The following is a 26897-nucleotide window of genomic DNA, read 5'->3' as shown; positions in this document are numbered from 1 at the left end:
ATTAACGATGGAAACTATTGCTTTAAGGGAGTGTGGCAATGTCATAAGTAACATTTTAAGTGAAATACCGTCAATGCCAAGTGCATTCGACTTAAGGTTAGTGATAATTTTGGAAATCATCAGCTCATTGACAGGTTGAAGGGAAAAGGATGCACCAATAGCGTAGCGATTTGCGTCGAAATAGTTCAGGTACGATTGATCAATACATGGATGCCCAGGCAAGTTTAAAAAATGTTTATTAATTTTATCGGGGTCTGTCAAATGCGAAGGTAAATAAGTGTCTTGCCTCGGTGGCAGCACAGTCGACTTTAAATTGTGCCATAATAATTTTGGTCTTTTAATATTATTATTAACGTTGTGATTGAAATATGCCGTTTTTTCATTGTGTATGGAGTGGGTAACTAAGGTTTTCAAGGTTTTATAATATGTTTTATGTGATTCTAACTTTGTTTTCAAATAACGTTTATGGGCCGCATTCCGAAGTCTCATCATTATTTTAATTGTATTGGTTATCCACGGCTGGTTTTGTTCTCTAAACACACAAGTCTTCGTTGGGGCGAATATATCAAAAACAGACGTGACGTAGGAATTGAAGAGACATACCTTATGATCTACGTCCGGAGTAAGGACTATTTTTTCCCAATTTACAGAATCTAAAAATAAATCAAGTTCTTGCAAGGGTATGTCTTTAAGAGGTCTGTAATTAATTTTTTTCGCATGTATTTTCGACTTTTCGCTTAGTAGTTCGCAAGTTAACAAGGCGTGATTGCTCAGGGGGGCGACCGGTTCTATCTCAATATGCCTTACTCTGATATTAGTACAGATAACATCTATAAGAGTTTGGCTATGATCCGTGAAGTGTGTCGGGGACGCTACCAATTGCACTAAGTCCAAACAGTTTAAAAATGTATTGAATTTGTTAACTTTCGCATCATTAGGACGGAGCATATCAATGTTAAAATCTCCAAGCAATATGATACTGTCACAAAACGCTAGTGAGTTTATCGAAATGGTGACTGCGTCAAAAAATGAATCGACGTCAAGCCACGGTGGGCGGTATGCGGTACCGATAGCAAGTATCTTGTTGTTCATCTTAAGCGTTAGCCACATTTGTTCTACGAAAATGAGCGATGGTTCGACGGGGTGAGCAAAGACGTGAGCGTTGATACCGCGCTTTATGTAAAAACCAACCCCCCCACCCCGGCCTCCGCGCACAGCGCGCGGGCGCGACGCGTGCAGCAACCGGTAGCCGGCGGGGCGCGGGGCGCTGCCCTCCTCGCCCGCACGTAGCCACGTCTCGCCCACTGCCATAACATCTATAGCATGGCGCTCCACGACCGCAACAAAATCTTCACAGTAGGTGTTCAGTGAGCCGACGTTGAGAAAACCGAGCTTTAAAGATGACTTAAGGCCGGCTGATACATTTGCTCAAATTTAATGTAAAATGGTAAAAGATAAACGAGAAAAACAATAAAACTATACCTAAAAATAATTTAAAAAAAATATCGTTCATAATTCCAATTAGACTAGTATCATAAAATAATAAAGTTGTTCGCTCACTTACATATTTATTTAAGTACTTATATAGATAGTACTTCAAATGAACAATGAAAACACAACAAAGACCCCACCGGACTGCATTGCCACAATAACACAAACTATAACATAACAGCGAGACCAAAATAAAGACAACATTAGCAATATACACATTATATGAAAGAAATTTGATTTTGAATAAATCGTCTTCACATAGATTAGTTAGGTTAACTTTGTGGTGGTTAGTATAACATTTCTCCACAATGCAACAATAACAATCAATATATGGCCTTTGCAAATTAAAACGTATAGATGCATGAATAATTACATATGGATCGTCGGCGCTTACGTTGTTTAATATTACTATTATAATATTGCACCGTAGTAAAGAGTTGTGAGACAAAAGTAAAATAAAATATAACTTATTAGTAAAATGTAAGACCAATGTATACTTGGTGAAAAATTTAGCAAGGAATAGGCAAAAATTAATTATGATTAAATCGGCGGCACGCAGACTAATCAGTTTAAAAAAATGATAATTAAAAAGAAAATTGAAATAGTATATAAGAAAAAATAAATTTATTGTAAGCCTAATATAATCTACGTATCTGAATAATGAGTAATAACTACTAGTTTTGAATAAATGTATAAAATAAATGTAATAAATGCCTGATAATTTATAAGAGATACGTGTTGTGATATTATAATTTATTATAGCGTTGCTTATAGCCAAACTAATTATTGACCAAAAATTTTGTTTATATCTCCTTCGGTGCGAATGCGTTCTACGACCTTACCATCATCCTTCCTTGTAAATACCTGTCCACCTTTTGTCCACACGTACCTCCATTGTGCACGGGAAGCAGCCTCGCGGGTCTTACCGAACAGTTGCCGGTTGTTGCGCGTGAGGTGTTCGTTGACGTAAACTTTCCTGACCGTTCCAGCGAGGTTCATGTCAGCAGTGGAGAGGCCGCGGCGGACACGTGCGGCGCGCAGCATGGCGTCGCGCTGCGCGCGGCGTGCCAGCCGTACGACCAGCGGTCGCGGCTGCTGCGACGCGCCCTCGCCCTCGCCACGGTTGCGCCGCACGGCTCCCCGCCGTTCCGCGTGCACGATGTCGTGCTCCTCCAGTGTTAGCCCAAGCTTTACAGCGACAACGCTGGCGAGATGAAGGGCGTTCTCGCTCCTCTCCTCTGGCAGTCCAGCTATTTCGATATCGTTTAACAGCAACTCTTGGTCACGTTCATTCAATTGCAACCTCAGGTCGGCTACCGTACTCTCGAGGTGATCATTGGCGAATGTTTTTGTCTCGAGTTTTTTTTCAACCTCGTGAACCTTTTCCTCGATTGAACTTATTCGACTGCAGCACGCTTGTAGATCCTCCTTGAACTGTTTTATCTCATTTCTTGTATCTTTCAGGTCGGTTCTAAGACCCTTCACCTCTTGGATGAGTTCGAAAAGCATACGGGTATGATCAGCCTTGCCCTTTCCGGGGACTATTACCTCTTCACCGGGGCTGGAGCTTTCCGCTGAGATATCATCCGTGGGTTTAGCCTTACAGCTCGGGCAAGCGAACCCTAGGGTAGTAGACCCGGCGGGTACGCCGCTGCAGCCGCGGTGATACACATTTGTACACTTGGCACATCGTATACAATCAGCGTTAGCCGTATATTTACCACACGCACGGCACTTCGGCATTGCAGACAAGAGATGGCGCTACTTTATATTTCGTATATAATAATAAAATGTTTTATTTCTTTAGAAATTTAGGCGGACACTTTTATTATTTGACCACTAATAACTATTTTACAAAAATATTACGTAGCCACTACGGTTTAATTGCACTTAATCAGAAATTAAAATTAAATATATCGGAGAGGTACGGTAGACTAAGAAATGTTCCCGCACGTATAACAAGCACTTAAGTGGTTAAATCGAGCGTATAGTTTTTGGATAACAATAACAATTATCGATATCACACTAAACTTCACTTCTCGGTATAATTTACAATGAAAAACACTTGTTTACTATTTTTTTTTACGCAAAATATTTTCCGGTAAACCGCTGTCACTGACGGTCGGACGGTAGTCAGATCAGATCAGATCAGTTTTTAAGTGGTCTACTATATTATAGTCAATAGTCAATTTGAAAATTAAATTTAAATAGTCGGTATGCTATAAAATAATAAAAACCGTCATTGGTTATCACTATTCTATTACTTTTTTTTATTTAGTGAGCGGTGTATTTTTTTGGATTTTATTAATGTATGTTATTTTCTTAATGTAGTTTTTGGTGTCATAAATTGCAATTTAACGATTATTGAAGCAGTAAATGTCAGAACTTCGTCGGAAAATTCGCTCAGACAATCTTTACGTAAACTTACTATTCTTACTTTCTTACTAATATTATAAATGCGAATGTTTAGATGGATGTTTGTTTAAAGGTATCTCCAGAACGGCTGCATGGATCTCTCTGAAACTTGCCATAGATGTAGAACATAGTCTGGAAGAACACAGAACTAATGGGATTTTTTTTAATTTCGCGCGGACGGAGTCGCGGGCGACAGCTAGTTGATTCATAAAATTGAAAGGTCAAGAGCTATTATGTGAACGAAATTGGTTAGTATCATCTTGTATTAATTTTTATTTTTTATAGATTCTATCAAGTTATAATAATGTGTTTTCTTATTTTCACGCGATTACTATATTCTGTAAATTAAATACTTTTACGAATTTGAAAGAGTTAGTTAATAAGGCTTTTGTTTCAAACAAGGTTTTAACAACTTCCTGACCTTTTTTAAACACAAGGGGACCATCGTCAGATTACTCAAATTCTGTTGCCGAAACTTGCTTTTAACTACTACTGCTGCCATCTAGTGCAAATTCTAACAACAAAGATGATATTGGATTATGCGTTATTTTGTGTCGAATGAAAAAAAATGTTCCTGCATTATAGATGGCTCTTTTTCAATTTTCAAATCATATTTATACTAATATTTTTCTCGGTTTTGTTTGGGAAAAAATAAAAAGTAAAAAAGAAACATAGATATTCGTATAGCATGTACCAGATTAATAGAGATGAATGTTGTAACCTCTTAAATAGTACTTTTTTTCACTCTCTAAAATTATTTATTGAAGACATAAGAATTTAAACCGTTGCAGTAGAACTAGGGATTGCAATCCGGAAAAACGGATCCGGTAATCCGGCGGATCCGGCACCATTTAATGGTTACCGGATCCGGTATATTGGTACCGGATCCGAAAACCGGATCAGGTGCTAGCAGTTTGTGGGAAAATAATATAGCTGTTGCATGAGTAGGTACTTTAAATGCGTTGTGCGTATATATTTGCAGCTCTTTTAGAAGTCGTTTAGCTGATGACACAATTAACAATATTTGTTTTCTACGATCATATTTTGAAAATCAATATTGATTTTCTTTTAATACTTATATTTTTTTACAATTATTACTTAAAATAATTATTTATCGTAAGTTGATTAAACTAAACAGTTCTAAACTCATTATTGTGATAATTTTTGCCATTCATTCGTTCGACAGATTCATCAAATCATGATGGTATCTGTCATAATCATAAATACCTATAAGACTTGTTTGTTAGCATTCTCAAATATTTTAATAATGATTTTGATCTCATTTCAGTTAATTACGTAAGGTTAATTGTATCTATTAGATATTATAGTTACTTGATAATTAATATTGTTACTTATAAATTGATCTATCTGTGAAAGTGAAATCTAGAAAGACTAAGCTACTCGTTACGTCGTAAAATGATTACTAGTTACCTACACTACTAAATTTTAATTGTTTTCTTGTTTTCTATTAGGTCCTTACATATGAAATTGGCGTTTTGTATGGGAGGAACAAAAAGTCGAATATTTTTTAATATAATATATTTAATTAATCAAAGTATGAACCATTATTTTCTATGCACTTTTACCATCTCATAGGTAGTTCATTGATCCCTTTACTAAAAAAACCAGTCGGACGGGAATCAATAAAATCTTTGAAGGCGATTTGGACTGCCCCATCGGAGTTGAATTTTTTCCCTTGCAAGAAGTTATCCAAATTTCGAAAAAAATGGTAATCTGTTGGAGCAAGGTCCGGGGAGTACGGAGGATGTCTTAGACTTTCCAATTGAAGCTCTTCTAATTTAGTAGCCGTCTGTTGCGCAGTGTGTGGTCTAGCGTTGTCGTGAAGCAGCAGTGGCGTGGAGCGATTGACCAGCCTAGGTTGTTAAGCCGCTAGCTTTTCCATCATGGTTTGCAATTGCTGACAATAGACATCAGCCGTAATAGTCTGGCCAGATTTGAGAAAACTGTAATGAACAATACCGGCACTAGTCCACCAAACGCTTACAAGTAACTTTTTTGGGGATACTTTTCGCTTGGGGCAGGATTTGGCTGGCTGGCCAGGATCCAACCATTGCGCTGAGCGCTTCCGATTATCGTAAAGAACCCATTTTTCATCACAGGTAATGATTCGGTTTAAAATACCTTCATTATTGTGCCGGTTTAGTAATGTAACGCAACAGTCGACGCGCGTTTGCCGGTTTGCTTCAGTCAATTCGTGAGGTACCCACCTTTCAAGCTTTTTAATCTTCCCAATTTGCTTCAAGTGAATTAAAACAGTTTTATCACTAACATCGCAGCCTGCAGCTAACTCGGACGTGGTTTGCGATGGATCCGCTTCCACAATAGCCTTCAACTCTTCATTATCAACTTGAGTTTCAGGCCGTCCACGGGGCTTGTTCTGCAGATCGAAATTTCCAGAACGAAAACGTTGGAACCAAAAACGAACTGTGTTTTCTTTTGCAACACGACCGCCATACACATCATTCACCCTTCGAGTCGTTTCCGCAGCACTAGTGCCACGGCGGAACTCGTACTCGTAAATGATGCGATATTTTAAGTTTTCCATTTTGTAAAATGAGTGACGCAAACAGAAAAAAACAGAAGAAAAAAAACAAATGAATGACGGTCATCGAACCACAAATACATGAGTCTATAGCTGTACAAATTTGAATTTGGAATTCCTTACCAAAGAGGAGAAATTCGTGATTAAAGTGGCCAGTACGAAAAACGCCAATTTCATATGTAAGGACCTAATATTTGTCTTAATATTGGTTAGGAAATAAAGTCAATTTTATATATTTGTGATTTATTTTTTATAAACTACCTACATATAAGTGCAGTGACACTTGATTAACTTACTTATTTTGTACTAAAAAGCGAAAATCATCTTGATTTAATCAATCCGGTCGGATTGATGGGAATCCGGTCGTATCCGGCCGGACTGAAAATGACGCCGGATTGCAATCACTACGTAGAACCCACTACAGAATTCTGAATCCCTACTCACTTTGGTATTTGCACGGGTCACTTAGCCACTATTTGGCTGATATGAAGTAATTCGTGGTACTAATTTGAATATAATAGCAATGCCGTCTGCAACAGAATTAGCACGTACCCAGCTCTCACGTAGTCTTATGCAAGCATATAGAATGATATTTTGATTATTAAGTGCGAGGTGCAATCCATGATGACTTACGTCATAAGTATAAGATCAAATAAGGCAACGTGCAAAATATTAGTATGTACTACCAATTTTTATTTTGTGTGAAAAAACTATGAAAAAGAAAAGTTTAATGCAAGTCGGTAATTGTTATTCGATTTAAATATAATATTTTAAGTCAAAACATTTGATCCCAGACAACTCCAAAAATATTAAATCGGTTTCGGAGTCCAAAACATATAGTCGTCTCTATCATAATCTTTAATCTTACTAATATTATAAATGCGAATGTTTAGATGGATGGATGGATGTTTGTTTGAAGATATATCCGGAACGGCTAAACGGATCTTAATTAAATTTGGCACAGATGTAGAACATAGTCTGGAAGAACAGATAGGATATTACGTTTTTTTTAATTCCACGACAGCAACAGCTAGTAATAATAGTAATAATAGTGGTATACTATTTTTTATATAATATATTTTGTTAATTTTTGTGTGAAATGAACAAACCAATAACTCTGCAAATTACTATATTTAAATAAATAACAAATAATTAAGAAATAGAAAGAACAAGGGTAATCGACAGCCAAACGTCCAGAAGCAATATTAAAAAATGTAATTGTGATTGTCAATAATAGAAAACTACATAAGCTATCAAAATAGCAAAAAGGTCCGCAACATTGTGTTTTTACAAAATGTATTATATATAAATAACAAGAGAATAAATGAATAATAAAATAATAGTAATAAAACTTTTATTGCAGACACATAGATACAAAATCTATCAACAATGACTTGCAGGTAGCAGTTGGTTTGATAACACAGAGAATCCCACGGTTAGTTCTTCTCTTGGAGGTGTGTACTGATAATCTCTTAGCTTTGATAAAATAACGTAACTATGGCGACCGTATATATAGCGGATTCTTAAAATATCTCGGAACTACGCAAAGTCGGCGCCTGGCATTGAGACACATGCCTTACCCACTTTTACGTAGTTACATATTTATTTTGTAGAAATTATAAATACTATCACGATTGGTTTGAATCTCCATTAAATCCTATATTTCAATTTTATTGTTTTTTTTGGCTAGAGTTGCAGTCTAAACAAACTTTAATTCATTCAGATTAATTATCTATGCTACTGACCAGTTTAAATGCAAGAGGCGTGCAAAATGAATTCGTGAATAAATTTTAGTGTAAATATCTGAAACTAGTCGAGATTAAATAGAAAACGTACTTAATAATTCGATATGCTTATTTTTTTTTCTGAATTGAAGATTATATACTTATGTATTTAATAAAAAGAATGAGCGTCAAATGTTATGCATCTGCGGAATACCTTCTAACAAATTACATTAAAGTGTAAAGAGGTTAATGGTCCTTCTAGACCTTTCGCCGTGACCGTTGGTGTTCACTGCCTAAAAACTTATGCAAAATATAGTTGTCTCTGTCTTTTTCAAAGAGAATGAGCGGGATGTGGATGTTTTTGTAAGATTCTTATAACGGTGAAAACCAACGGTAAACATTACAGAAATATAGAAGTTCTAGCTCTATTAGCTTACTAAAGTTGGTAATGAGGGGGTTTAATTGGCTAAATAGAATGATAAAACATATGACATTTTAACATAATCTTAAAAAAAATATTTGGTTTCATGTGTATATTTCCTGTTTGCGTTTTAAATTGCGCTTTAATTTAATTATTTATTTCACGTTCTTACGCCAATGACATGATATTAAAGGACATGGAAAATACTGGTGACAAATGTCTGTTATCGTTTCTTGTTTTTGACCGTCGTCCTTGAGAGCTAAGACGCAAAAATGTTTGTAAGGCGAACAAGTATGTACCTATAGCTAAATACTGTTTACGCGTCGTCAATATTATAAACAGGTTTTTTTTCATGAATCTTAAAAGATTTTAGATTCTTATTTATAACTAGCTGTCGCCCGCGACTCCGTCCGCGCGCAGTTAAAAAAAATTAATAGGTGTATGAAAAATAGATGTTGGCCGATTTTCAGACCTACTTAATATGCTCAAAAAATTTCATGAGAATCGGTCAAGCCGTTTCGGAGGAGTACGGGAACAAACATTGTGACACGAGAATTTTATATATAAAGATATATAGCGAATAGTCAGTCTCAATATAAGAATAGCCTCTTAATTTACAGAACAATTCAACAAGATTGTTTTCTATATTTCATTCTTTAATATGAAACAGTGTATCCCACAGAATCAATCCCACATAGAGAAAGGATCAGACTGAGTCTTACTTTAAGTTTTTATTTGACAGGTTTTAAACAGAGCTGGGCATTAACTCGTTAATCCGTTAATCGTTAATTAACGAAGTTAACATTTTGCTTAACGGATTAACTTTCAAGTTAACTTCAAAAAGTGTTAACGCTTTTGTTAACTTCCGTTAAACTCAACTTCCGTTAATAAAAGTCCGTTAATCGTTAAATTAGAAACTTGGAGACGTGCTGTCATTTTCTTTAAATTACGTGCCACGCCACGCTCGTAAGTTCAACTATGTTGGGCGATTGTCGGCGACTTGAATGGTGAACGAACGAGTTGATAATTGATATAATATGTGAAGTTCGCGTGCAAGTGTGATGCATCAGAACGTCCGGGAAAGACGTGACCAACAGGACAAAATCAAAAGAATGTTCGAAGTAGTATATTTCATTACGAGTATATAAAAGTAAGAGTATGTAATAGCCCACATTCCGAACGCTCTTCGTCCCTGCAATACGCCACTTTTTGAGCAACTGTATTAAAACACTTTTTTTACTCGGCTCGGGTAGACATTTGTTGGAACTCTTTGCAATGTCAGGCTTTCCGCACTCGTAATGAAATATACTATAATGCATTCATATTTGTCTCTAATACTAATGTGTACAATGTACATTCTATAAATGTATAGTCAAATTACTATTTTAAACAAGTGTCGCCACATAAGTGTGAAATTAGTATGTATAATTTTGGTATGGTTAACTGTTAACGATTAACTTTAACTTGCGTTAAATTTTCGAGAATTTAACGCTTTAAGGATTAACGAAGTTAATTTTTTAATTAACGAATTAACGATTAACGAAGTTAACTTTTCGATTAACTGTGCCCACCTGTGGTTTTAAATATATATTTTAAATTCAGTTGTTCGCAACAGATTAACAAACATTTTAACGTTCTTCTTCTTTTGTTCCTTTCTTTGTGGAAAACCCTCTTTGTAGTCTTCATGCTATCTGAAGGTAGGTGTCAAGCCGGAGGTCCTATCCTATTCTAATGGAAAGAAACATGACCAGCTGTAACTACAATGAATTTACTTAACATATGATTATTCTAATGTCACTGTCTACGTGGATTACGGAAACAGATGTGAAAATTGCGCTGGGTTTAGTTGTCTGCGGAGATCGCTATTGAGTTGGACTTTGAACGGCCTTGTGCAAACTAGTGTGAGCGGTTTCTTAATGCCACCACAAGCAACATTTTAATGTTCTATTTAAAAACATTTGTAAGCATGAATTAATGATTTTTTTAATTTTAATATTGTAAAGATAAATTTCGTATGTTAGATTAAACAAAAGTAGGTATTGTAGATATGTTTTTTTTTTTTTGGTCCAAACTAAGAATTGAAAGAATGGGTAGTATTGGTTCCTGATTTTTTATAACATAAATGTTGGTTGCCATATGATGTAGGATTAATAAAATAAGGTTATAAAATGTTGTAAGTACATTTTTTAACGGTTATTGTTATCTAAATTCAAACGATTGTTACAAAATTTTACAAAACAAATGCTTAGAATCGTCATAAGGAATAATGTATTTGGTTATTAAAATCTTACTTATATTATAAATGCGAATGTTTAGATGGATGGATGTTGGTTTGAATGTATGTCCGGAACAGCTGAACGTAGAACATACTCTGTAAGAATACTACTTATAAAGTTTTATTATCTTATAAAGTTTTTTTTAATTCCGCGCGGACGGAATCGCGGGCAACAGCTATTGAATCATAAATACTGAAATACTAAGCGTATTTTACCAAACACATGTATATTTCTATTTGATTTAAATTAAATAATTGTCGATACAAATTTAAACGATGTCAATCACGAGTCTCAAATCAACAATAAAACAATAAATTATTGTTTTCACTTTCGTTTTATCACAAAACAACTACTGCGCAAAACACTTCAAAAGCTATTTTTAGTGTATTATGCACGTCGTATCAAAATTGTGCCATACTGGTTTACAGAGACACATTATGTTAATTATAAAAAAGCGTAATAAGTAGCCTATGTGTTTTTCCAGACTATTTTCTATGTCTGTGCCAAATTTTACCCAAATCCGTTGAGCCGTTCCGGAGATATCTTCAAACAAACATCCATCCATCCATCTAAACATTTGCATTTATAATATTATTATCGAATTATTTATGCGTGATTTAACTGTGAGTTTCTACTGCTGTGACACTTGTATTGACACATAATTGTCATCCTTTACATAATCTTTGAGAATAAAGCAGAGACAATATTACATCGTAATACAAATGTCATTATAGTCGAAAAACAAGTGCACAAATTGCAACGCAATTTAATTTGCTTATTAAAGGGCTTGAATCACCGCATATCAAATAAATGGGAGAGCGTCTGTGGTTCAGGGGTTAAGTACTTGCCTGTCCTGAGTTCGAATCACGTCATGTATCAATGTGTTTTTTTATTTTGAATTTACATATCTACATTTCATCATCGGCTCACTGTACATATCCAACGTAAAACATCGTGATGCAACCTGTACAGGGCCAGTCTTGTTGACTGTGGCCTAATCACCCTTAAGTTAGGCTACGAGCTCCTCAGTGGGGACGCATAGTGGCCTGATGATGATATCAGATGACCAACTTACTTGAATATATATACTTAAGTAGTGATTATACTTTCATATGTAAAGTTTGTATGTTCTGTATAAATCTTTAGAGCCATACACAGTGCACATATTAATTTCGTAATTAGCTAACAACCTTGGTTAATTTCCCGCCGTATAATTGTTAATTGCAGTAAAAATGCTTTAAAAGAATGCATTATGGATATATACATAAATGTATCTTAGCAGACGTTACATATCAAAATCATTTAATATTTTTCCATTGTATATTTCCTCGGTAAAACCCGATTTTAAATTGAGCAAAAAACATTCAACATAGTCATGTTGAATGTTTTTTAGTATTCTCAGTCTGAGAATACTAAAATATAATTCTAAGAAATTATTAATAGTTAACTTCTCTAGATTTTACTAATGTTCTTATATAACAATAACAAGTTAACGTGTGAAATATTATTTAGTAATAATCACGTTTCGATGGATTAATGTTTTTTTGTACGTCTTTGTATTGTTTTGTTTAAGTTACACTCGTATGAAGCTTCATACGAGTACTAGTTCATACTTTTTGTGTTTACACATGCGCAATACACTTAACTCGATATGTGTAAATACTTAGTAGTTCGCACAATTATCGATTATGTACTTATTTCTGACGTCACAAAGTAAAAACCATATGAGTTACCGTCGTAGACTGTGAGCGAACGTTCTAGAAATCTAGAGAGTGTATGTGTTATGTACGGGCTTATTATGTAGTTATTCATTTGTACACTGTAATCTTGTTATTTTATACTAACTGGGTATTATTTTATTTATTATCTGGTCAAAATGATTTTGAACTCAACAACTTTTGAACATATTCATATTCAGACATAAGAAACAATGTGTTTTTTACAGGCATGAGTTGTGTAAAATAGGGTTTTATCTACATCCGGAATAAGATGTGAAGTCACGACTATAAGCTTTACTAATCATTATCAGTTATTACTATATCAGTAAAGTGGTAATATAATGCTTGTTCAAATATCTTTTATTCTGATCTGTTAAATTGCATTTGTTGATTAATGCATTAAAAATATTAAATGAAACCTTGATAAATATGTTGTAGGGCTTTAACTTTATGATTGTAGAAGAAATGTGTATGTATAAACAATATATGTAAAATATACATGTATGCATATTAATAATAAAATTGGAGTGTCTGTATGTGTCTGTATCGAGAAAAAAAAACATTAATATATTTGCCTTGCCGATAACGAAAAACTTATTTTTTTATTTATTCTGTCTGCACGTTTTTAATCTATGGAACGGCTTGACCGATTTCGGGAAGGTTAATTTACGGGGCATATTATAGGCTTTTAATTCAACGCTGACGAATCTGGGGGCGATCATTAGTAGTGATGCAACGGAAGTGTCTTACCGGAACCAGAAACGGAAACAGATGTCAAAAATAAATTTTAGCAGAAACGGAAACGGAAACGGATGCGGAAACAGAAGTGTAAATAATAAAAAAAAAACATATTTACAAAATTTTTTTTTTTCGAAAATCAGTTTGTATTCGTTTTTAACTTATTAAGGCATTGGATATCGGCGTCCTTTAGCCTTCAATGTATGTATTTTTATTGTGCTTCAATAAGTTAAAATACGTGTTTTTTAAAATTTATTTTCAGGAAACAAAATTACACTATTTTATTAAAATTATTTATACTATTTATTTATTTAAAAGTTAATGTTCGCCAAACCACTCGTGTTGAAAAACAACAAATATATTTTTTTATTAATACATTCACTGCTGACCACTGTTAAATACCTCATGAAACCCATTTTGCTCTCCCTTCATTGCCGCCTTCAGAGCTACGTTAGGGATGCGATCCATACCCGGCGCCTTCTTATTCTTTATTGCGTTGTATGCGCCTACGAATTCCTCGTTCGTGATCGCAGGGACTTCGGCGGCGTTTGCGGGTATTTCGTAGTCCAGGTCTTCTTGTTGTGGGAATAATGTAGTGACAATGCTATGACACATGTGTGTATGTGTGGGTGTGTATGAAATGTTACAAGATCTTGAACCGAGAAGATAAAAGCTGGTTTTGATTAGTATCCTTACATGTTTTACTCAATATTCTGGAATTTCATGAAAAACTTGACTTTGTCAAAATCTTGTAACATATTAGTACATAGAAATGCAATAGTGGAACAAAAATCTACATATTAGTGAACTAAACCATTGCCATCCCTAGTGCTCAAAATGATGATCCCTAGTGCTCAAATGCAAAAAATGTGTTTTATTTTTTAAATAATTATAATAACATTATTAATCTATCTATATGTTCAAACATTCCCAGATACTAAATAAAAATTCACCATAAAAAGTTTTGGCTCCCAGCTGTTACCTTTTTTTATTTTGTAAACAGTGAATGTGCTAAGTATCAAATACACCAAATCTAGATTAGAAAAGATATAATTATTAGGCGTCGGTGACTCGTGGCACTTGACTTGCAATATGCAGGTCCAGGGTTCGAATCCCGCCATGTACCAATGTGTTTTTCGATTTAGATATGTACATTTATCCGATGTTTTTACGATGAAGGAAAACATAGTGATGCTGCCTGCACATATCTGAGAAAAAATTCAATGATATGTGTGAAGTCAACCCGCTCTGGGCATGTGTGGTTGACTATAGCCTAATCACCCCAAATTTGGGGTAGGCTCCGAGCCCCTCAGTGGGGATGTATAGTGAGCTGATGATAATAATGATGATGATATATTGCATGGTTATCAATTATTCAAAAGCACATTTAATAACTCGTAAGTATGAAATAGTCACATTTTGCCAGTTGTCAAATTTTATATGGACAACAACTAGACAGTCAACTCCAGCAAGAGAAGCTGATTGTTTCAAACAGCAGCAGAAAATATTACGCGCTTAAATTCACGAAAAAGTACGTAAACAAACAAATGCGACAAGTGCCGAAAGGCCGCGCGCGGACTGCGCGTCTCGCGCCGCGCATTTGGATCTCTCAGGTGTCGTAAAGTTCCGTTTTATCTCCGTTATAAAAGTTGCGGAAACAGAAACAGAAACGGATGTTGAAAAGGATGCGGAACTTCCGCACTTGCGGAAACGGAAACAGACATCCGTTGCATCACTAATCATTAGTAATTAATATATTTAGTCCTTATTGTATTATACTTATAGGTAAATTTAATATAATGTCAATTCTATTGATGTATAGCCTGCAAGTGAGCTGTTTCATATCATGCAGACATAATATTTTAGCCGAAATTGGCGAATAAATATTTAAATTGACAATATTCTATTATCGAAATGTTATTACATCACTGGCAAACATACAACGATTTAGTTTAATTAATTACATTACTACCAAGACTTGGTTTCGTTTTAGTTGAATAATAATTAACCTCCGCCGTCGTGATCCACATTGTTTTTAAAACAATGCTTAAACTGAATCCATTTATGAAATGGAATTTTAATTTCCATTACTTGCTTTAATTACTTAAAATGATGAAGAAATTCGATAAAGGTATACTTATGCGTTTTAATATTTTCTTTTCTCAATATTATAGAAAGAAATCATTCCGAAGTAACATAATTAATAGTGTGTACTTTTTTTGCAACTATCATTTATAAAAAATTAAAACAAACATCCTTTTAAATCACTTTAGTCAACATATTGATCCTGAAGGTCGCACTGGATCTAACAAAGAAATATTTAACAAAGAGAACTTAACAAGGATACAGAACGAATCACCACGAAGAATGAACTGGACTTTGTACTCAATTGCAAGTGATCAGAAAAAAGATCGGACACGATTTTGTGTTGATGCATATTGTGTTGAAGACCATCTTACTAATATTATAAATGCGAAAGTTTAGAATTTACATAGATGGATGGATGGATCTTGATAACATTTTACACATATGTAGAACACAGTCTGGAAGAACACATAGGCTATTTATAACGTTTTTTTAACTCGACGTGGATAGAGTCGCGGGCGTTATCTACTTGTACGATAAAACGGAAGAGTTTGTCCGTTTATATGCTATGAGATATTCTCAACAAATAGCAATCGGATTTTAACCATTATGAAAACTATTAGGTTATTACCTAAACATACAATTATCGTGCTACTTGTGATAATATATACGTAGTACTTATGTACCTACATTAGGTATTTAAATCTCTGTGTACTATTTGTGCTAGTCATCCAGTGTGACCCGAGGATAAAAACGATTCAGTGACGTGTCATGATAAAATATTGTGGCAGCGTATTTGTATTTTGTGAAGAGCGAAACAATAATAACAAAGTTGTCTATATTCTACTAATTTTAATGTTAATTTCATCCTAGACCGCCATTTCAATAACTGGACAGGATAGCTTACAGGATTCATTGCATTTCAGTGTAATTTTTACATTTTACTGGTTGTAATCTAACGCTGGATTCGATGTCTGGACTGGACTAATGTAAACTAGGCATTAAGCTGGGGTTTATTAACCCTTTAACCGCTTGGCATTTTATCAGCTGCCGTGCCCCCAGCGCCCAGCTCGATACAACAGAAAAAAATACCTACTACAAAGAGGGTTGTATGTAGTTTACCTATTAAAATATCGATAAATAATATCGAAATTTGTTGCAGCGCGATGTTAATTATAAATCTGTGCTTAAATCCAGGGCAACATTTTTTTTACTTTTGGTAGTAGAAAGAATTGAATGCAAAGCCATTAAATATTGTTAATGATTTATTAATTCTCAATATAAAATCAGTCCAGAAATCTTCTTTTAATTTCCCAATAACAAATATATACAATAACAAACTTACATAATAATTCAGTCGTACGTTTATTTCCTAATCAGCCTGCAGTTTAGTCTAGGGATGGGAACACTATCATTCACAATTGTCGACATTTGACAACTTATTTGCTTATTTTCAGAAGAATTCAATAAAACTATGTAGAACTATTGTAAAGAAATATTTATTAGTAATTAATTTATTTGTTGTTCTCTGAATAAGTCAATATTAAGAGAACTGCTTTGATGTACATTTTTTTTACATGTTACTCTTTGAATAATGTCCCAACACTAGTGTCGGATTTCTCCGACGCGGGCGTTTGGCACTAATGAAATTACAAGAGAATATTATCAGTTATTTCACCGAACTTCTTACTTCTTAATATGGCTTTTTAGTACGAACCAAAAGTGTACGACATTACAAATGATTGCTTTATGTATTAAATCTTCATATAATAACATGTTTAAGGCAATATAAAACATGACGAGTCGGAAAAGCCACTAAAAACAAACACAGCTATTTGTCGGATATATACGACCTAGGCGAAATGGACACGATAACATTGGTCGGATTAATCCGACTCTGGCGGTTAAAGGGTTAATCTCTACCGCCCTCTTATACCGCCACTATGTTAAACTGTTATTAAATTAAACTGGTTGTAGCAGAATTATATATGCTGAAGATTTGCAAGGAACTAAAAAATACGCTGTCTGGAAATCATAACTACATAATTGAAGGGTATTTATTACCTATAATTACAATGTTATTAACAAGTACAGGTTTTTAATGGTACGATACAAAGAAACTTAATAGTTTAGGTACATTGCGGTTTTCATTTAATATCGTTTCCAAAAAATAACTAAATATAAATTAAAATAAATAAAATTTTGTAATCGCAATTTAAACATTTATTATCTTTTGTTATCTATATAAACGTAAGAAGACGTTTCAGATTTACTTGCAAGACCGCACCAAGCGGATTTTTCCTTAAAGGGCTGGAAAATATTTGCAGTGTTGCTAATAAGGTTAGACAGGTCTATGGAGTAGTCAGTCATTGCGTAGAAAACTTGGTCAGACGATGATGTTGTTTTTGAAAACCTTTTTCTAAAGCCCTTTGACGTTGCCCTTCTGGGCAATAGGATAAACGTCATTAAAATATATTTTGACAAATATAATCAAATAAATTTGTGTTAAACACATTAAGAATTTTTGGCAAAGCGGACATACTAAAAAAACAAAAATAATTCGTGCCAGGACATCAAACGTTTGTAAGTAATAAATTTCACAGAATTATCTCTATCTCATCAATAGTAATTATATTTTTAATACAATGTATCTATCAAAGAATGTTGTGAAAGGTAACAACTCATAAAAATACCGTATGGCACGTAGAAAATCAATGGTACAAAGTCCAAGAGGTGTATGTGATGCAAACGTATATAACTGCATTATCAATTTGTGGGCGTGTATTGGAATAATGATACAAAATGTAGTTGTCACCAGTACGATTTAGATTCGCAACTTATACCATGTTTTTTTTATTTAGTTGCATGTGGTGAGCGTCGTGGTCGTCAAGGTTTGTGTAAACATTGTGTTGCGTAGCAAAACGTTTCATTATTCGTCAGACAGCTATATTGATCGCACGTCTGCTTCTATTTTGAAATCGCTTAATCGCGGAGTACTAATTGTTAACATATTTTAATTTTAATCGACCAAAAAAATGTATTCAATCGCAGAAGCTACCTTGGCTTTTGTTGTTTTGTATCTTTTCTCTTTCCTGTTCGAGGTCGTAACGGGATTAGTGATGTAGTCTTCGAAGTGGCTAATATAAATTAAAAATGTGATATTTTAATTAGTGTTTAGCTATTAAATTAGGATATAAGTTAATTAGTCAAACCATCAATGCAATCGTTTTTATGTTTAATGCGTTTTTTTTATTATAATTATGCTATTTATCTGTAATTTACACCTGCAATTATAAGACTCCACAAAGCGTCGATTCCAATTAAGTAAGTTTCTTTCTTTTATTATTTTTATTTATACTTATAATTTTACAAATTGTTGATTTCTTATAAAACCTTTCGCATTTCATATAATTAAATTAAGACAAAGAAATTAAGTAAACACGAAGACGATACCATAGTGCTATCACCTGAAATACGATGTAAAGGTTAATGATTCGATTTCAATTCATTTTGAACGAGTTTTTCATATTTAGAATATTGGAAATGGTTTATAAGTTGTTTCGTGAAAACCTGAATGTGTGTTCTGAGTAGTGTCCGATCGAATACATTAAGGAATTCTCGTGCTAAACTTGTAGCTTTGCTAATTTTATACACCGCGATTTAAATCTAAAATTCGGAACCTGTTTGTGTAACGTTTGTACGAAGATTTTGATACACCATGTTCTTCGTTTATGTCATCTTAGCATAGAACCAATATATAAGTGCTTTAGTCGTTTATGTAGTACAAAGGAATAGGGGATTCGCAGCGTTCAGCGTAATTTCGTTTGAAAACTGAGCATCCAACTGACCAATACTGAGCTTTCTGTCGAGCTAACAATAACAATCATCTTCAAAAAATAAATCATTTTCACATACACATTACGCATGTGTTAGATTTTGCAATATTCGAATGTTCTTTCACAACATTTTTTTTTATATAGATAAGACTTTTTGATAAAATGAAGTAGATAAATTAAAACATATATCTTCTTTCGCAATTGTAAAAGTTGACCTAATTCATTGGGTATGTACTGCGGTATAAAGGTGAATTAACAATTATTCTTTTGTGAAATTCCTGTTTAATATTTCTGGTTTTTATTTTTAAGAATTTCATCGTCAAAACTTTTCGTTACAAGTTTCTTTTATGTTTTTAATATTCTGCGTATACACGAATGAAATATTTTGACGTTTCTGTTTGGCAGATGGCAGGATAACTGTCATTGTCAATGTCAATTAATTTGTTATGTTTAAGGTTACTATTGAAGAATATAAAAATGAAGTATATTTATGTAACAAAACCCGTAATAAAGTGGAATACATGTTTAAATTATGTTAAACGAAATCATTCGACCAATCTTAATACAAAGTGGCAAAGCGTAGTTGGTTTAGAAGTGCACGCTCAGTTAAATACAGAGTCTAAACTATTTTCTGGTGCTCAAAACACTTTTGGTGGCTTGGTGAATAACTGTGTATCATTATTCGATGCGGCTATACCGGGTACATTGCCAGTACTAAACAGAAAATGTGTAGAACTTGGTGTAATAACAGCCTTAGCACTTTCATGCAGAGTGAATGAAGTGTCGTCGTTCGACAGAAAACATTATTTTTATGCAGATTTGCCTGCTGGGTATCAAATAACACAACAGAGAGCTCCTTTAGCTAGTGATGGAGTTATACACTTTCAGGTACTTATATCTTCGGGGGTATGTTTGATTATATAGTGGAATAAGAAATTAAATTCTAAGTTATGTATAAGTATTTTGCTCAAACAATAAAAAAATCTGTTATAGATTATGTAGTATATTGATTATTATGACTAATTATTGCTGGTCTCTTTTATGTTATTGTAACAAAATCTACATCTATCACATGAAACACTATGACAAAGTTATTATTGTTCAATTCAAGTTTATTTAGGCTATTCTTTTCTTTGTTCACAGGTATTTACTCCGGGTATCCACAAAAAGCCTTACAAAAAGAGTTCCAAAATAAAGCAAATCCAATTAGAACAAGACAGCGGCAAATCACTTCATGACAGTGAGTTGAAGAGAAGTCTAGTTGATCTGAACAGAGCGGGGGCACCTTTGATAGAACTTGTATTTGAACCAGATTTAGAGGCAAGTTATTTGCATATATCTAACTTACGAAGGAACATATCACTTAATCCCCCAGATATAAATAATTGTATTATGTTTAAGTTTTTTAAATCATTAAAAATTATTTATTAATTTGAAAAAAAAAAATTAAAAGAAAAGAATTTTAATTTATGGCTTTTTGTTATCTTTTTTCATGGATCACAACCAATTGTAACAATTTTTTAAGATCTGTTCTGTAAAATTTCAGGATGGGGAGGAGGCAGCTGCATTGGTTAAGGAACTTGTGTTGATAGTGCAGAGGCTCGGCGCTTGCTCGGGTCGCATGGAAGAAGGTGCATTACGAGTGGATGCTAATGTCTCACTAAGAAAGTTTGGTGAGCCTCTATCTACTAGAACTGAAGTGAGTATTTGTTTTTAAATAAAATAAGAAATAATATCCCTATTATTTAATAGTACTAAAAATATATTAAATAACTAAATATTTGGCTTATTTCATATTATTTCCCATTGTTATTAGTAACAAGTTAGACAGTACAATAAACAGATTATTTTTTTCCCACTTTTTAATGTATTAAATAATTAAAGTTGTAATTGTATATCCAATTATTGTAATTAACTAGCTATCGCCCGCGACTGCATCCGCGCGGAAAAAAAAAATTTAGTGTAAGCCTATGTGTTCTTCCAACATCTACGCCAAATTTCATCAAGATCCATTGAGCTGTTCTGGAGATACCTTCAAACTAACATCCATCCATCCATCCATTCAAAAATTTGCATTTATAATATTAGTAATAGTAAAATTGTATGTAATGTTTTATTTATAGTTTATTCCTACCTGTGTGAATAAATTAAAATGATTGAATTTTTTTGTAGATTAAAAATATCGGGTCAATTCGTGGTGTTGCTGGTGCTGTCAGACATGAGATTGAACGACAGAGAACCATTCTGGACAATGGCGGACACATAATTAATGAAACGCGCTCCTGGGATGCCACCAATAAAGTCACAATTGCTATGCGAGACAAAGAAGTCGTTCAAGATTACAGGTATATTATTTATTCATTCATTTAGTAACATTTCTAAGTGTCTTTTTATGTTTTTGTTGTATCTTAACATATTTTAAATAACAACCACACAAAATGTAATATTTATGTTATAAATAAAAGGAATGTGAGGAAATAATCTTTTTTACTAACATAATATTTAATTAGTATTAGCAATCTTTTAAATTTATCTTTTGGCGTATCTCAGAATGACATATTTAATGACAAGCACTTTCTGCAATATAAATAAAACTAAGTAATTTTTTTATAAAACTTTAGAAACTAATATAGGCATTAGGTTTCAATAATACGGATTCACGTATTTGTCAATTACTTCTACTCATGCTAATAAATAAACATATGGATGTAATATATAATTTTTTAAACCGAAGGTGTATCTAATATATAAAATTCTCGTGTCACAGTTTTCGTTCCCGTACTCCTCCGAAACGGCTTGACCGATTCTCATGAAATTTTGTGAGCATATTCAGTAGGTCTGAGAATCGGCCAATATCTATTTTTCATTTTTTTTTAACTGCGCGCGGACGGAGTCGCGGGCGACAGCTAGTATGTTTCTAAAGCTTTGTAAATGTAAACATATTTAAGTACCTGATTGTACAAGTTATATTGATAAAAATTATATAACAATTATAATGGTTTCATGTGATATTTTTAAACGATAACTAATTCACGCAATAACATTAGCTATAAAGTACAAAGTAATAGGATTTAGTAAATAATATGGAATAGTTACGCAGTTCCCTCTGTCATATGTTTTAAGGCTTCGGGATTATTGTGGTTTAACAGGGATGTATTATTTAACGTGTTTGTAAATATACGACATTATATAAAAGATTTATACATATATATTTATTACAAAGCCTAAGCCATATTTTCTTATCAGATATATCAAATAGGTACATAAATTCAATCAGTTTTAACTATTTTGTTGTTCAAGAAATATCAGTCAAGGCCACCCGAGAATTGTAATCTTATTAACATACAAGATAGTAAATAGTAAATGATAATATATCTTTTTTTTTTAAAGTTTACATATTGAAATCTTTATAGGTATATGCCAGAACCGAACTTACCACCTCTTCGGGTTAATTTACATACAAAAGAAGACACACAAGATGTAATCAGCGTTCCCCTTATTAAGGATACTATACCGGAACTTCCAGAAGATTCTAGAAGGAAACTTATTGAGGAATACGACTTAAGAGAAATATCAGCCATACAACTTGTCAATCAACCAGCTCTGTTGCATTATTTCTACCAATTAGTATCAGATGTCGCTAGAAACCCTACTAAAGTAGCCAATCTTTTACTTAATGATCTCTTGACTGTACTTAACAAAAGGAAAGTTGATGTTGAACATTGTACAATAACTGTGGATCAAATGAAAGATTTGACGGACGCTTTATTAAATAAAACAATAAATTTAGACATATATAGAAAATTACTTGACGAACTTTTCGACAGACCGATCGATTTTTCAGTATTAGAAATTATTAAAGAAAAAGGTTGGACTTTAGAAACTGACGAAACAGTTATTGAACAGAAATGCAAAGAAGTTCTCGACAACAATCCAAAGCTAGTTAAGAAATACAAAGAGGGAAAAGTAAAAATGTTGAATTCGTTATTAGGGATTTTAGCTAAAACAACTTCTAATAAAATGGATATGGCGGTAGCTACTAAGAAAATGGAGGAATTGTTAAAAAAATAAATATATAGTTCAAAAGAAAATTGTTTTATTTTCAAATAAATTAATACTTCTGCAAAAATTTCTTCCCTATTATCTCGATGGGTTTTACGTATAATGGCCAAAGTAACAAATTGATGATTTTTACTTTTTTTATGTTAAAAGTTACCTCTTAGTTTAGTTAACAACATGCACTAAACAAAATACACATTTACGAGTGTAAATGTATTTTTTTTGCTGTAGTAAAAGGGCGTATACGGACTATTTTCCTATAAGGTTGAAACTTTGAGAGCCTCTCCACTAAAGTTGTCAATTTGGACATTGGCCCTTGTTCGTAGGAGCCATCAATCTCACTATTACATTTAAAAAATCTATACCACATAAGCATTAGTACGTCATTGTCTGATGTGTCTGAATGTACGTAATTACCCTAAATACTTTGTATAATTAGAAAATCCTAGATAAATTTTTCACCATGATATAATTTACCAAATACAAAATTTTGTAATAATTATAGAAAGCTTACCAATTTTTTGTGGACAAAAGATGGTATGCTCTAATTTGGCATATTTTGCCTGTTTACTCATTGTAGAAACTTTATCCTAATTGAAAATTGACAGGGATTAAAAAGTTTTTAAAAATTAAATTGCTCAGTAGAAAAATACAGGCGCTTCGGTTTTTGGCGTAAACTGTCTAGGCCTTGGTGTTATTTATAATAAGCAAACTCTGCCTGTCCTGTTGTGTTACATAGGAATTTGTAAAATTTGGTAATTATCCATTATCACAGAATCAATAACCAATGTTTACTATTTGTCGTAATTTGTATGCGTTTGGAGTGAAGGTTGTTTGTTTACAGCGTCAGTTGCGCCCGGAATACGTAAACATCAGGGGTGGTAAACACTAAAATCTGAAACTAATACAAATAACTATTCCTAAATCTTTATTTACCTATTTGAAATGTGATGGAAGGAATTGACGTGATATCACTCAAGGTTGCGCAGCCAGTCCCACGTATGGAAAACGAGTCTCACTGGATTAAAATTCATTAAATACAATTCATACACAAAAAATAACGACGTCATTGAGTTTTTTGGTTATTTACATATTCACAAATATAATATTTTAGCCAGCATACAAAGTATTCATAATCACATGTTATTGTAATATATTTTATTTATATAACAATCAAGATAGATCTCCATCTGCACACAGTTTATATAAGGTATCATTTGAACACAATGGCTTATTGTGTGTACTGTTCTAAAATAATTCGTGCACGCACCAAAGGTTGATTGCCTCTGTTAATTTTCACCAGTAACAACACTCAACACTCTTGATATAGTCGTCATCAATTGCAATCATTACAGCATTAACTCTTCCACTGTTGACTGCTCGTATTCCATAAAAAAAGTTTTCATTTTAAAACACTGAACAGAAACTTAAAAATGTTGGCAATAACTTTAGCAATTCTAGTCTTGTTAGGGACAGTTTTCTCTGAAATAACAATAGGAGGCATTGAAAGGTCTATGAGCCCAGGTGTCAGAAGTTTGGGATATAAGATAATTTACGGCGAAGACGATATTGCGGAAGTTAACGAAGTTGTTAAGAAAAAAGAGAAACTGGATGTGTTGAAGAGCAAAGTCAACATCAATGAAGCAGCCCCTCCGCTGCCACCACAAGACGTTAAATGTTTGATGTCAACCGATAATCACTGCACTAAAAACATGTACCAAATTAAAGGTAAGTAATCCATGTCTTCTGTCTTTCCTCTTCTTGTCGCACTCTGCTAGATATAGGCAACAACCCTATTAATCGACACAACAATCGGTCCTCTATAGCACTTGTTTAATGAATACACAACTTCGACCAGTACCAGTACTAACGTAAGTAGGAAGGTCTACCTACGGCGCATTGACCTTGATGTGGCCATTATTTCTGCTTGATAGCGTTTAATCTTTATTTAACTGACTGTAAAAGCAGGGGGTTCTTAATTTGTCGGAATCAGTTATAATATCCAAAATTGACTGCATATTTGTAGCAAAGTTTTGCATAATGTCTCTTACCGTGTTTGCAATGCACTGTCGAAATATATAAATTAAATTTTGTAATCAATTTCAAATCAAATGTTTCTTTTTTTTTAGGAATTCTCATTGAAGCACTGAAGAACGATTGCGAAAAATGTTCTGTAATGGAAAAAGAGAAAGCTGGTAAAATTGTAGCATCCATGATGGCACACGATCCCGTCGCTTGGAAAGTTTTCCTCACGAGGTATAACAATCGTCAAAAAATTGGCATGAAACGAGGATAAGCGACTTCGACCTTCATGCGTTTACGTAAAATAATAACGTATTCTCTAGACTAATAAATTTCTAGGTACGCTATGTTTATGAAATTAAATGCAAAAACTGATAATGATGCAAAGCACAAGACATTTAGATATAAGGTTAAGGGTGAACCTGAAGAATTGCACGGATCTAAAAACAGAATCATTTCACCAGGCGCTTCAGTTAGAGTCAGAAGGTATACATTGGAACAGGTTTAAATATTTAATTTTGAATAATAGATACATAATTGAAAATACATAATATAAATCTGCTAAGATATTATCTTAATCAATTTCCCAATTTAAATCTGTATTCAATTATAAATGCAAACGTAGTTGTACATGTATAGGATGTCCTATTGCATCGGCTCTTTTAAACATTGTTTTTAATTTTCAATTCACAGTTAATTTGAATAAAGTGCTAAATTGTTTAATTTTTTTTTCTATATCCCTTACAGATATGACTATTGTAATAAGACACCTAACTCTGAGAACATTTAAAACCTCATTATATAGATGGTCCATTGACATGTACAGTCAGCTTCATAAATATAGTGGCATTCAAGATATCCAAATATATAGGAACACCTAAAGTGATCAATTATATAAGTACAACCAAAGTCATCAAATTAATTGAAGCATCCACTCTGCTCAAAAAGATCGAAGCGTTCACATCGTCATATATATGAGTACATTCAAAGTGCCCATAATTATAGTAACAGACAGAGCGTCAATAGTAACGAAGCATCGAAAGTATGCAAAAATATCGTAACATTTGACAAAATTGAACTCTATCTCTATTCACTTAAGATACACTTTGAAATATACTACTTCTGTTAAATTCATTTGACATTTTATAATCAAAACATTTTTTTTGCTATTTACTACAAGTTTACGTCCCGCATGACAGATACTAGATAGATAAGCAATATCAAATTTTAATTTGTCACCATATATGCCAGTTTGGCCTTACGGCTTAAATAATATACTATACTATAATACTGTAATACGCAGTTTTGGCGATTCGAATCCCAAACTTTTTTTTTACATTTTTTAAGGTTTTTAATTTTATTATCAAAGCGTTATATAAAATTGAACTTTATCGCAACAATTATTGGTTACATTAGTAGTCGAATACGACATCTTTAAAAATTAAGGAACCACAATATTCCTTGTCCCTTTTTTTAACCGAGTCGTCATTAGCATGTTTTTTTATTGTTCACGTTTGTTATTGTAAGTTTCGTCATTTAATTCAGCACG

At 33.3% G+C, this 26897-nt stretch overlaps 3 protein-coding genes across 3 annotated transcripts; 2 read left to right on the top strand and 1 right to left on the bottom strand.

Annotated features, from left to right (window-relative positions):
* Positions 1–2172: 2172 nt before the first annotated feature.
* On the bottom strand, positions 2173–3236 carry LOC123721786. The gene has a single exon (XM_045681600.1). The coding sequence runs from the start codon at positions 3232–3234 to the stop codon at positions 2275–2277; it is 960 nt and encodes a 319-aa protein (XP_045537556.1). The 5' UTR covers positions 3235–3236; the 3' UTR covers positions 2173–2274.
* A 16508-nt stretch (positions 3237–19744) lies between these two features.
* On the top strand, positions 19745–23349 carry LOC106716713 (glutamyl-tRNA(Gln) amidotransferase subunit B, mitochondrial). The gene is made up of 5 exons (XM_014510278.2): positions 19745–20155; positions 20411–20587; positions 20814–20966; positions 21440–21612; positions 22681–23349. The coding sequence occupies exons 1-5, from the start codon at positions 19745–19747 to the stop codon at positions 23336–23338; spliced, it is 1572 nt and encodes a 523-aa protein (XP_014365764.2). The 3' UTR covers positions 23339–23349.
* Positions 23350–24445: 1096 nt separating this feature from the next.
* LOC106716715 lies at positions 24446–25856 on the top strand. The gene is made up of 3 exons (XM_014510279.2): positions 24446–25054; positions 25456–25582; positions 25688–25856. The coding sequence occupies exons 1-3, from the start codon at positions 24760–24762 to the stop codon at positions 25854–25856; spliced, it is 591 nt and encodes a 196-aa protein (XP_014365765.2). The 5' UTR covers positions 24446–24759.
* The last annotated feature ends 1041 nt before the right edge of the window (positions 25857–26897 follow it).

Source organism: Papilio machaon, chromosome 16 (assembly GCF_912999745.1).
Source record: "Papilio machaon chromosome 16, ilPapMach1.1, whole genome shotgun sequence".
NCBI classification, from domain to species: Eukaryota; Metazoa; Arthropoda; class Insecta; order Lepidoptera; family Papilionidae; genus Papilio; species Papilio machaon.
This window is presented reverse-complemented; position numbering and strand designations above follow the sequence as displayed.